The 13,356-nt window shown below is 51.3% G+C and overlaps 2 protein-coding genes across 2 annotated transcripts; one reads left to right on the forward strand and one right to left on the reverse strand.

The window, feature by feature from the left end:
* Window positions 1-1,198: 1,198 nt before the first annotated feature.
* On the forward strand, window positions 1,199-4,965 carry BDV14DRAFT_120784 (tetratricopeptide repeat protein). Its single transcript, XM_073765895.1, has 5 exons — window positions 1,199-1,636; window positions 1,688-2,708; window positions 2,758-3,514; window positions 3,563-3,775; window positions 3,825-4,965. Exons 1-5 carry the CDS (start codon window positions 1,359-1,361, stop codon window positions 4,745-4,747), a joined length of 3,192 nt encoding a protein of 1,063 aa, XP_073624633.1. The 5' UTR covers window positions 1,199-1,358; the 3' UTR covers window positions 4,748-4,965.
* A 591-nt stretch (window positions 4,966-5,556) lies between these two features.
* On the reverse strand, window positions 5,557-8,456 carry BDV14DRAFT_180010 (patatin-like phospholipase domain-containing protein). The gene is made up of 2 exons (XM_073769850.1): window positions 6,762-8,456; window positions 5,557-6,709 (listed from the first exon to the last, which is right to left on the reverse strand). The coding sequence occupies exons 1-2, from the start codon at window positions 8,259-8,261 to the stop codon at window positions 5,840-5,842; spliced, it is 2,370 nt and encodes a 789-aa protein (XP_073624634.1). The 5' UTR covers window positions 8,262-8,456; the 3' UTR covers window positions 5,557-5,839.
* Between the last annotated feature and the right edge of the window lie 4,900 nt (window positions 8,457-13,356).

Below are 13,356 nucleotides of genomic sequence, written 5' to 3' on the forward strand. Positions count from 1 at the left end.
TCGATAGGGTCTTCGGTGTTGTTTGGCGTCTGAGCCTGCTGATTGAAGAACACCTCGGACGCAGGACGGATGCTTCGGGACGAAAGAGGGGACGGGAAGCCCGACATATCGGCGGATGCGCGGAGTTGGTGGGTAGCCAGGTTACGGGACGACGAAGGGGGTCGAAGAGAAGACTTCGAGGCTTCTGGGGTGCTGTTGCGGTTGCCGATAATGTGACTAGCCATGGAGGGTATAGACGACGATAGCGATTCTGAATCGATCGTCGGATGGGGAGATGCTTGGTGGGGCTTTTGTTCACGAGGGTTCGGTGAATATAGATACAGAAAAGATAGATATTACTGCAAAACACCTGCAGCACCTGCTGAGTTTGCGTAGGGTCGTCAAAGCCTTGTATCGGAAGCCGGATTAGAGCGTGAGTACTAAGATTAAGAATGAAGGCAGACGATCTCGCTAAAGGAAGATCGCTAGCGTTGCTTTTTGGCACAACTTGGAAGTGCGAGCGAGAACCCAACCGCAGGAGTTATTAGACGATGTCGATTGAGGCACAGGCCAGTCCAGTGGCTGTACTACCTGACTCGGATTTTCTGAAGGAGAAATCGAATCGAAAGAGCATCAAAGGAGTAGTCAGACTGAAGAGAGCGGACGAACAAAGGCCGCGGTCGAAGGAAACGAGAGAAAGAACCGTGTACAAAAGGAAATCGATCACGACCGTGAGTGTAGCAACAGCGTGAGGCTCTCCTTTTGTCCTATTTCCAGCCCTGGGTATCCTCGTTGTACTCGACTCGCTTTTCGTAACGAAAGGATGTCGGGAGACTCCGCAATAGTGTGTCAAACACAGATTGGCAGCGAGTCCTAGATCGGAGGAAGGATAGGACGAAGAAGAGGGAGGAGGTGGAGGGGACGAAAAAGGAGGGTAAGAAAAGGACGGGGAGGGGGGGCAACAAGGTCGGAACGGAGGTGATGAAGAAGAAGAAGAGGATGTTGGAGTCTCGCCAGCAGGAGAGAAACAAGATTCCGTCGCTGCACTGCAAGACTCGAGCCGAGACTAAATTTGGTTTGTGAACTGAACAAATAGCCTGTTGACGATTATGCAGAGGATGAGTAATGCACAAGGTTTATGCCACGCTTGTCCGCTTTGAGAACTGTGATCACTGGACTCAAGAACAAACTTGCTAACCTTCTCTCTTCATTCCCTACAATTCCTTCTCGCAGTGTCCTTCGATTTCTCTAGCCTGTCATCTCCTACGCACCTCGCCACTCGGTCGGTGCTAATCTCCCTCCCGGACCCCACGAGGTTCTAGACTCGTCGCTAAGGCCGTCGTCCAATGACGGTCACCAGACTATGATAACCAGCCAAAATGGACTACTTCGACGAAGATGACCCCGATAATAGTCTCCTTCCCGGGGAGATTGCCTATCCTGATATTGATGAAACAATCCAATATCCTTGGCAAGGGAGTCAGCAGCCCGCCTCAACTGATGCTTCAGTCCTTGACCCGGCGTTGTTTCGGGTCCATCTTTCAGGGTCTGAATCTCAAGATCCTGCACAGTTTCCAGTGGACGAGGAACTCATAGGCTTGGGTGAGGCTGAGGAAGACTCGAATTATGAATTATCATCGCAAGACGAAGAGTCATCGTGCGTACCACCGGCCACTGCTACCTTTTTTATACTTGCTAACCATCACAGTGAGGAGGTATCTTCAGACGATGCCAATGAATCTAACGAAGAAGAGGGGTATTCTCGTAGGCGACGTCGGCGCACGGGTCGATTCTCCGGTCGATATGGTGCCCGTGGTGGTAAAGGGATCAAAAGAGGCCCCCGCAAGCCGCTTGAGCCCAGCGGGGAGTTCAAGCTTTTGCATTCTGAAGCAACGTCTGCTTTTATCGACGGTGATTATGCGCGTGCTACCGACCTCGTCAGCCAAGCTATTCAGATCAATCCCGAGATGTTTGCCGCTCACTCGATGCTCTCCGAGATCTTTTTGGCTCAAGGCCAAAAAGAGAAGGCCGTGACAGCATTGTTCAATGGTGCCCATACCCGGCCGAGAGATCCCAGCGTATGGCTGAAGGTCGCGAGGATGATCATGGATCTGGCAGGCGACGACATGCAGTCTTCAATGAATGACGTTCTCTATTGTTATAGTCGTGTGCTTGAGATTGACCCTCGGAATTACAATACCCGCTTTCAAAGGGCCGCCCTCTATCGAGGCCTTGGTCATAACGGGCGATCAGTGACGGAATACGAGAGGATTCTGAAGGACCTACCTCACAACATTAGAGCCCTTCGGCTCCTCACAGATGCTCTGACTGATCAAAATGATTATGAGAAAGCACTTGATTATTGGTCAGATGCTGTACAGCACTTTACAAGTCTCAATCCTGAAAACGTTCGCGAATTCACCTGGTCCGACGCCAACATCTACATTGAGTTATACAGCTATCTTGGAAGGTATTTTGAAGGATTAAAGGCTGCCAAAGCAATCGCACGATGGCTCCTACGTCGCAAAGACGACACAATGTGGCAAGATTTCGATGAGGATGACCGTGAGTGGGATGACGAAGACGTCCCTCGAAGAATCAAAGCGGATGGCTACGTTCCGAAACGATGGCCATTGGAGTCTTATGGTTTAGGATTACCGCTTGAGTTCCGCATAAAGCTCGGTCTTTTCCGTTTGAAGCTTGGGGACCAAAATGTCGATGAAGCTCTTGTAAGTCTCAATACGACTCTCCGTAGTGTCTTAAGCTAATCTCCAACAGCGCCATCTTAGCTGGTTGAAACCAGACGATACTTCAGAGTCCGCCCTTTTCTACGATTACGCTGACCTTTTTCGCGAAGCAGGCGATGCGCTCAAAGAAGCTGACATGGTTGAGGAAGCGCTTCGATACTATAGGCCCATTCAACAGACTGAATACGCCGATGTCAGCTTCTTCATGGCCCTGGGTGATTGCTTCAGACTTATAGGCGAGCTTGAAGACGCCGAGAATTGCTACCTGACTGTTTCAGAACATGACTCGAATCACATTGAGTCTCGAGTACAACTTGCTAGGCTTTATGAAGGCATCGGAATGGCTGAGCAAGCGCTCAAATATGTCAACGACGCTATTTTTTTAGGAAGGCAGGACACTAGGAGCAATCGTCGACGAAAAGATACTCGACTTGAGGAGCTTGCAAGGGAGTTCAGATCAATGGACATGGCCGCAGAAGATGAAGCCTCAAATCAACCCGCCGATGCTCCAGCGAGCCTCGGTCAGAGTGAGTTTGAACGAGGTGAGAACGTTCGGTTTCTTTACAGCAAATTGCAACAACTGGAGCCCAAACTTCAAGCTGGGGATGCTGAGGCCACGGAGGATTGGCTTGACATTGCTGATGCCTTACTGCGTGAGTTCCGCTTCAACAGGACTTTCTATCCTGTGCAGCGCAGCGTGGTCTTTTCAGGCTACAGTAGTAAGCCAGACAAAGATAGTCTTATGGAAGAGATGCAAGAAATGGCAACTCGTCTTCAAGATGCCTTGGGTCAGTGACCACGACTCTGGTCTATTGAGCACAGCTAACTATGCATAGGGGCCGCCGAGGAGCATACACAGTCCATTATTCCGACGGACTACCATGGTATCAACTTTGACGATTGGCTAGACCTATTTTTGCAGTACGCTCTTGCAGTAGCAGGACAGAATGAGCCCCGTGAAGCCTACGACACTTTGGGCGCTGCTGCGGACGCAAGTGTCTGGTATCATTCCAAGAACGGCACGCGGTTGATCCACGTCTGTTGGTTCAGTAAGTCTCCCTCGTCTAGCCTTCTAATAGTAACATTAACATGATATAGCATGCGCTCTTCGAGCACAAGACGAAGAAACACTTTCCAATGAAGCGCGTTGGTTTATCAAGGAGTATCAATTCGTGACAGACACATATCGTCTATTTGCCATGCTCAGCTGCCTCTGCGGAGACCCTCACAGATCCCTTTTCCACTCATCGCCATTGATGAAGTTCATGCTTCGGCAGATCAAAGCTATCGACTTTTCACTTCCAGACAGCATCACCGGTGCGCGCACCAAGAAAGCCCCCCGCGAGTCAATATATAAAGAGCGCGCAGCACTATCAACCAAGGACGAGAAGGGCACTGCCATCCCAGCGGGGGAGATGGACGTAGCTCTACTCGTGCTATACGGCCACATCCTTTACTCAGGAAACAGCTTCTACCCGGCCCTCAACTACTTCTTCCGCGCATACGCACTCGACGACAAGAACCCGGCCGTCCTGCTCTCCATCGGACTCTGCTACATCCACCACTCGATGAAGCGACAGTCTGAGAACAGACATTACCAAATCATGCAAGGCCTCTCATTTATGAACGAATACAAACGCATCCGCGAACGCAAGGGGAGCCCGCTAGTCGAAAGGCAAGAAATGGAGTTCAACTTCGCCCGCGTCTGGCATACCCTCGGCCTCGCACATCTCGCGATAGAAGGCTACCACCGTGTCCTCGACCTAGGAAAGGAGATACAAGCCCAATCAAAGGACCAAACATCCAATACCAAAGCAATCAAAAACGGCCACATCTCCAACGACACAGACACCCCAATGCCAGACGCCGACATCGACCCGGCTATCATCGGCGTGGCGGCATCGCAATCCTTCGTCGAGGACTTTTCATCTGAAGCCGCAGTCGCTCTACAAAGCATCTACGCACTCAATGGCGACTTCCAATCAGCACAGGCAATCACGGCGTCTTGGCTCGTGATCTGACCTTGCCAGTGTAACAATCATTACATTCACTTTCAATTCGACAAGCATGAAACAAAGACGATGGTTACCCTGGACTCGAGTCGTCCTGAATCTTCATACCATACCCATTACCCACCGCTGTTCCCTCTCCGCAGTGGCCAGTCCACATACCCCAATCGGAAAGCATATCGCCGGTCGGCCTTACATTACGACTGCGACAAAGACTAATTCATGCACACCCGATCGACTCCGTGCAGAGGTACACTACTGGGCACTCGATAGGCTAGTGGTCCGGGAAATGCAAAGTCACTCGCCACCCCCTCCGCCTATCAAGTACACTGTCCATCAACACGACAAAAAAAGCACCACACGTGGTCCATCACGGGTTTAGTATCTCGCAACAAACTCGAAACAAAGCATCGTCCAGCGAAGTAGTGGTGCGGCGTGCGCTACCGCATGCAATATGACGTGGGAGGTTGTGCTAGTGGTACTGTAGCGGGGATCACTCGGGCGGTAGTCGGCACTGGCAGGGTGCGGAGCAGTGCGGGTGCGGATAGTACAACGCTATCAATACTCTGTAAACTGCATCAGGGTTCGACCGTTCAAGTCAAACGCCACAGCAGTGGATAAAATTAATCAAAAGATCGTCTGGGTGTGGTACCGGGATGCACCATGATGCAAAGGTAATCAATTTGTGAGCTAAAGATCGCTGGGTTTGACGTCGTGGTGGGTGGAGCGTGGAGCGTGGAGCGGATGGCGTTGTACTATGTATGGAGTAGGTAGCATATCATGCAAGTTTGTCGTTAGCTACGTAACAAGAGATATCAAACAAACTGGACCTTGAAATTTCAACGCTAGTGCAGTGATATAATACATTCTATATACATATACATGGGGGCAAAAAGTGATGCCAAGATCCTAGTATACTCCGTCGAGTACAAACTAAGAAGTTCATGCAGAGCAGAGCACCTATGAACAAGGATGATGTAACCATAGATCGCTTTTCAAGGCCACTCTATCAAGGTATTCCATGCGGACTACAGCGTACAGGAAGCTCAGACCCTCCATCAAGCAACAAAGGAAACGCTCAATGGCCCGGCCACTCTTGTCTGTTTAGTTCCCATCCCGATAAACATCCGGATCGTCAAAGAAAACAGCGCTTTGCCTCCTCATCTCCTCGAAATTAAAGATACTCGAGGCACTATTCCTTCTTTGACGGGCCCCCGTACCAAGTCGCGCGTCTGCAGATCGCGGGCGAGAGAGGCCTGTGCTTGTTCCCTGTCCTTGACCCTTTACAGCGTCTTGCTCGTGGTCATGATCGTCGACGGAACTAGTCTCAGCAGAGATAAGGCCGTCAAGGTCAGACATATCCGAGAAGCCCTTCTCATAGCTAGAGCTGTAATTGTGGGAATGGGAGTGCGAGTTTGAGCTGCGCTCCGGGAGGTTCGCGTTTAATCGTGCTTCGCGAGGATCAGGAGCTTCCGTGTCGTCTGTATAGCCTGACCCATCTTCAAGGGGTATAGGGAACGGTCGTCGGTTCGGCGTCGTAGCTCGTCCCTTGCCACCATCCGGCGAGAGAGCATGCAACCCCTCCAAAATCGCAAGTTCAACCTTCAGTCTATTCTTGATAAATTGGATCTTCGGGAACGTGCTCTGCTGTCCCGTTCTTAGCATCCTAGCCAGGCGCTCGGGACTAGGGTCCGACAGGATATGCCAGAAATCAGACGGGACAGTCTTCGGCCAGATCGTTACAGTGCCACTAAACTTCTGTAGCCAGATCTCGCTCCAGTCTTGACCCATTGGTCTGGGAAGGAGTTCCAGGTGGCGGAGGACTTTGAGCCACTTGTTTAGGTCGAGTTTGATGTATTGTTCTATTGCGGAGCCGAGGAACCCGCCGCGCCAGCCGCGGCCTTTGCGATGGGTTACTGGGCGGCCGACTGTGCCGCGGGAGCTGAAGAAGAAGAGGTTGATGTGTGGGTTTACCTAGAGAAGTTAGATTTGATACAAGAGTTTTGTGATTGCGGGGGTGGGTTACCTGTGAAACAATGGTGAAGTTGACGTTGAAGTGCAGGTTCAATGCCCGAATTGGGATGTCCGTTCGCAGACTGCCATCCTTCCACTTGTGGCCGAATGAGTATGGCGCAAGGGTGCCGTCGCGCTTCTTCGTCATTAGCACCACTGGGTTGAGGATCCCAGGGACTGCCGCGGAGGCGAGTACAGCACTCCAGATGACGCAATTGGGCGACGTCAAGTAGTTGGCCAAGATTGTCGGCGAATGGGGGTCTGAGGGGACGCATGACACGTTTAAGATGCGCCCCGTGCGCTCGTAAGCTTCTCGAAAGGTGGTGGAGCCCCTGCAGAACCAGCTACATTGACGGGCCCAATCCTCCGTATCAAAGCGGGCGCCTGTCCGCCACCACCGCCTTGACCATGTGGTAAAGTTTTCAGAGCAAGCTCTTATTCGGTGTGCGAGGGCAGGCACCAGTAGCTGTTTCAGCTCGTCGTCTGTCCTAGTTCCAACCAGCGCGGCAACAAGCGCGCCTCCTGACGTTCCAGTGATGATACTCGGGAGGACCTCGTTATCAAGCAGTGCTCGGACAACGCCAAAATGGTAGTAAGCGAACGTCGCACCACCCGACAAACAAAGCGCCGTCCTTCCAAAGTTGGTATCCAAGTGCTTGAAATGGTTGTACTTGTCCTCCTTCTTGGCGGCGCGCGAATCTGAAATGACCTTAATGCACGCATGCACCTCATCAACATACTCCTGTACAAGGTCCTTCGTCCCAGAGTACGCCTCACTGTAGAGCCTGGGATTCTCAACGCCACCAAAGTTCGCTTTGACGCACGCCTCAAGCAGATTGCACAGCTCTTCAATAGTAGCCTCAGACCCCTCTCCACCTTCAATCTGTAACTTCTCAACTTGCCCCCTCACAGTCCGCAAATTCCTCGCCAACTTCCGTATCGTCAAATGATCATAATAAGCATACTCATCCACCTTCTTCCACCTCATATTTCCCAAATACTCATCCAACTTCTTCGCAGCCTCCAACCAATCCCCATAATTCTCATGCTTGTACAACTCCCTCCTCAAACTCTCCCTCTTCCCGCGCCACGTAACCCACTGCTCATACAGAAAGATATAGATCCTCGTCGCAGCATACCCCGCGCTCAAGAACGCAAGCCAGCCAAGCACAATAAGTAGGAACGGCCATTTGAGTATCGTATAGAAGACTCCCTCCCGAGTCTCATCTTTCGTTCGCCGCGGCGCGCGCTTCTGCTTATTGCCTTTTCGACGGGGGCGGACGACGCGCTGGTAGACGGGGCGCCAGTCATTTAGCGCAACGAGAGGGTCAGCGTCTTGGTCGACGAGGGCCTTTTCAAAGGCTTGGAGGTCTTCGGGCTTGAGGAACTCGGTGTCGTGGTCGGGGAGGGCGGAGTGGGAGTAGATGTCGACTTCTTGCTGTGCCACATCGCCGTTTGTTGTGGGGGTTGTTGTATTTGTAGGTGTTTTGTCGCCGGTAGCAGACTTGTCCATTCTCAGTGTTATGTTAGAGCCGTAGGCATTGTGTTTCGCTGAAAAGTATCAACAAGATGCAGTAGATGATGGCATGGACGATCTGCCCGGATGACATCAACGTCACTGGACCAGGCTGGCTGGATTGTTGGGAACTCTCCACATTATTGCTTATTTGGTGCTAGTGCCGTACCTGTCGAAGAAATATTCCTCCAGTCCCGGACATTGCTGGACTTGAGACTGAGAGCGGTTCACGTGAAGATCTGAGCTGGGATGTTTCTTAGCGGGGCTCGACGTCACGTGGTCTATCGGGATGCTGAAGGATGGCCCGTTTCAAACTCTCGACTTTGAAGTAAAGGAAGATGGAGAGGGGTTGGTTCTTCGCCTTTCCCTTTCCTTTCCCTTGTCGCTGTCTCGCACGGCTCGCGATCGTCGTCGCCCCTCATGTTGCTCCGAGTTCATCCACTCTAGATAACGATTCATTCAATCATCCATTCATTCTCATGACGCCTGTCCCGTGCGGACTCGACTTCTTCTTCAGTCCATCCCATTGTTCTTGACGAACGGTGTCGGGATGTCTTACCCTGCCCCCACTATCGAGACTATCTAGTCTACGCCTGCTACGGAGCAGAGACTGAACTCGTGCTCGACCTCGAACCGCACGGCATCGCTAAATGATCAGCGTCTTTCCCGCGCGGCTGCCAATCAGCTTATCTACTTTGCCCATCTGTCGTCTATCTTCCCTTGAATAATTTGGAAGGCCATAGTCAGTCTACCTTGGTTTTCGCGTACCCCGTGGCCGTCACGGCGAGTCAGTCACGAACCCGTGGGAGATACAGGGCTGGTTATGGGGTACCGTATGGTACTGAGGTTTCAGGTTACGAATCTTCTTGATACTAGTTGGACGCTGGTGCGTACGTACGTATATGCGTATCCCATTATCTTGCCAAGTCTGCTCTGCACTGCGCTCCGGGGTTTCCGAGTGCTCCGGATATAGTGGTGTGCGCAAGTGCAAGGGTCAGGGCCAGGTCCAGGTCCAGGTTCAGAGAAACTGCAGTGCGATTCATTCGGGTGTCGAGGGTCTCGAGCTCAATCCATTGTCGTCTACCCTCGAGTCTCGATACTACCTAGCTAGCAGCGCTCCTAGTGAGGAGCTACCTACCATACTCCGTAGTCGGCCTAGCGCTAGTAAGCACTATACTATGCATACTGCACTTGCAATAGGTGGTTACATCCCTTAGTGTAGAGAAGAGTGAAGAAGTGCGCTTCTGTCTGGCCCCCCTCAAAAGGAAACACCACCGGTCGACCCCTCCACCGTCCACCATCAGTAAGTAGCGAGTTAATACCTCCTCGGCGATCGCCATGCATACTTGCAGGAAGCAAGCTGCAGTGCAGTAGTAGTGCATACCTAGTTAGTCTACTTACTCTGTAGCAGAAGTGAGTGGCGTTCGTTCCAATCGACCCTATCCCCAAAAGAGTCTCAAGCGCCCTGCAAGGTGCTATATCCGGTAACACCCTTTAGCGATCCATGCCGAGTGCGAGACAGTGCGAGTTTCTTGTTAGTTTCGCTGAAGTTTGACGAAGTTTGGTGGAGGGTAGTTGCTATTATTACTAGAGTTGCTACTAGAGGTGCTAGAGTTGGCGGGATGAACGTTAATCGTTAATCGGGCGAGCCGGTCCCACGGTTCGACTGTCGCTGAAACAGCGCGTACCGCGGGAGTTCAATAAAGGGACTGGGACTGCTCGCGTTGATCTTGGCTATGGTAGGTAATCTGATTTTCATTCTTTGTCGCGGGGTAAATTGTATATCATGGTTTTGCTGGTATGGAATGTTGTTGCTGTTGCTGTTGCTGCGGCTGCGGCTGCTGTGTGCTGGAAATAAATAGTTGAGCTCGTCGAAGCGAAGCACTCTAACTGGTGCGCAGAGCATAGGAAAAAGCAAGAAGCTGCTTGTGAGCGCATTTCTTTTTCGGCGCCTCGAATCGCATCATGAAGCGCCCCTCCATCCATAGCCCGTTTGAATTGTAGAGGCGGGCAACAACCAGTATTGAAAAGCGCAATGGATCCTCGGTTCAACATCACCACGCTAATTTCCCTAGTATCGTTAGCAGGGTCACCCACACCTCACTAGCTGCAAATCATTGTACTATGCTCTCTTTGACCCCATCGTCTAACTAGTCATTAGTTGGTTGCCTTTTCCCTTGGCCAATCACCACATGGTCGGGATGGTTGGTGTTGGTTTGAAAAGACGGTCAACTCTATCACTCCTCATGGACATCCTCGACCTCGCAATCTTCATCTCTACAGGCTAAATCGGCACAGGGATACCCCGCAGTCAACACAGTTTGATATCTTTGCTGAGCTCAGCCTCGCGATTGTTCAGATGCTCGGGTCACACAACCGCCACCAACCGAGCGAACCATGAAGGATTAAGCTTGGGATGATTATCGCGATTGCGACTAGTCCTGGAGGAAAGGTGCACAGACGCTGACGCGAACTTTCTCAAGGATTGTCTGATATCGGGTTCTGCTGGGCTATCCTTGTGGCTGGGATGCCGAGCTTGGCCGAGTTCAAAGTGTATACGTACTACGATCCATAATAGATCTTTAATCGCAGGCCCACGTACCATCTTATGGTCCCTGCGTCTGGAGACGGTTTTGGCGCTTGTACGGATTCTAGCGTAGTTCGGCCCCAAGCGGAAGGTTATGGAGATGGTTTTGTCATTCTGGAGTTTGCTGCCTTGGATATTGAGTCATTGACAGACATGAATCGTCGTGTTTTTGACTTGCAATCTTTTGTTTTCAGTAGCGTCGATCCATCAATCACGGCCCATGCGACTGAACATCGATCTTAGATCTTCTTGCGATTATGGATAGCCGCGCGATACTCGAAGCAGGTATGCTAAAAGTCTGGGTTCAGTGTCAGGTGCAGACATCGGATAGTTGGCAGCCAGTGGTCTGGCGGCCGTCTATCCTCGGAATTGATTCTGCTCCGAGAGATGTAGATTGACCACCACGGCGCTCAGTGCAGTAGGAGAACACCGTGCCGACAAGACCATGTCATGCGACTCGATTGATCCAGTAAGCGAATTTCGCTTGAAGTGGAAGCGGAAGCGGTATAGAAGTTGAAAGAGGTGGACTCTGCATATCTGTACTTCCCGCAAACTGACAAGGATGGCTGATGGATTCTTTTTCCTTCTCGCCTTGCACGGACCAGCCCCATCGTCATTCGCCTCACTTTGATATCAGATAAAGATCGTAAAGGTCGGTGAGAGCGGGGTTACAAGCAACGTGCTCGTAGAATTTTCTGAAGTAAACCCTCCATACGGAGAACACGACTCGGGAACTCGGTCATGTTGGCACTGGTCACATTATCGGAGAATTCAGTAGCTGTAAGCCTGTGTCGGCCATTAAGTTACCCCTTGACAGCGGGGGAGCAAGGGGTAAAATTAATTCGAGACATCGTTGACAGTTGACTTTTTTTTTTTTCTGTCCGGTTTTCTAGCATCCCTTCCTGTATGCTGAAACTATATTCCCGTTGCCACTTGCCATGTCTTTGCTTTTCTTGCCCTCAGCGTTTGTGAACGGTAAGGGTCTGTCGCGTTCCTTGAAGGAGGGGCATCCCAGCCAACACGAGGCTTGTCAGCAACAATCATTCAGCCGAAGCATGAGCCAATCCAGTGATGTTAACGGGGATTGTCATGATCAGCATGACAATGAGGTATGTTAAAACTGAAGAGGGGTGGGTTAGGACCGTGGAACCGACGTCGAATGACAGACGACATCAGGGAGGTCAGTTTGAGGAGGAGGGGGGAGGAAGGTGGAAGGAATGTGGTGTGACGGCTCGGGCGAGGGAGCGGTGTGACTTGCAAATATAGCAACTGGCGTCCCGGTTGCGGAGGCCCTGCTGTTGCTGCAACGAACATTCTCCTTCATGAATCAAACATGAAAATATGCAGGTGCTGGCCGGTGCTAATCTTGATCCTGATCCTGGGAGCCCCGCGACGGTCATCTGCTGCCAGGATTATTATCTATCTTTATCAGGGCTGAAGAGGGCCTAAGAACCACCGAGCGCAAAGTTTTGCTCCACTTGAGCCTCCCGCGATTACTTGCTTCGGTAGGGATAGTCACATAGGGATGGGGTTCAAGAGACATTGGCGTCATTCGGAATGTACTCGGGGGTCAGTCGGGAGATTGAGTCAGTAAACAATTCTTCGAAGTAAAGATTGTAACTATACAACGGTACAGCCGAATAAGCGCTCTACTCTTGGCGCTGTCTCCGATTGAACTCGATGCGCCGGACTCATGTATAGTCCTTCTGGTGCATCGGTTGCGACAGCCCGTTGGTGCGTCTAAACGGTGATCCTTGACCTCGATTCCCTTTTGACGCTGCAAATCCTTAGCCCGGAGCCGCTCGAGGAAAAGCGCAATGCAGGTGTTGAACAGGGCGCTGCGATTCGTCCGATGAGCATCAATGGTAGGCGCTCGGGGTTACTTGTCGCGCGAGACTAGACCGCAGCAGGATAGCGGATTGCCTAGGCGGGCTGTCGCTGCAGGCTCTCAGTCTATCAGCTGCACGTTCGATAATAATAATACCCCACCACCAATCAGGCCGTGCCCTTCCCATGACCGGGCCGACTGACGCCTATATCGGTGGCTGTGCCAAAAAGAGATTGGATCAAAAACAGAGGACAGATTTTGCATTTGTAACCGCGTTCAACGGATGAAGCCAAGGCATGCGGCATACCCGTATGAAGCGTCCCGATGAGAGTTCCACTCGCCGACCAGGTGACGAGAAGTCAGCAATGCAAAATCAAGGTCTGAAACATCAAATACCAGTCGCTTGACCAAGATGTAGAAAGGGATGATCTACTTGTTGTCTAGGTAGTCGAGATACGACGATTGTGATGTAGTAGTAGAGTAGTAGATTCGTACTCTTAGCGACCCCGCCAACGATGGAGTTGATAGAGAGACGGCAGAGAACTGACTCTGTTGACAGGCTAAAATTCTAGCCTCCTCCGCCCGTTTCTCCATGGTTACCACTGGATCGAAAAGATCAATTGCTTCACTCTGCAAAAGGGCTCCATAATGCGATTCAACTTCCAAGGAAGCAAACT

Source organism: Aspergillus stella-maris (assembly GCF_047715825.1).
Source record: "Aspergillus stella-maris strain CBS 113639 unplaced genomic scaffold BDV14scaffold_61, whole genome shotgun sequence".
NCBI lineage: Eukaryota > Fungi > Ascomycota > Eurotiomycetes > Eurotiales > Aspergillaceae > Aspergillus > Aspergillus stella-maris.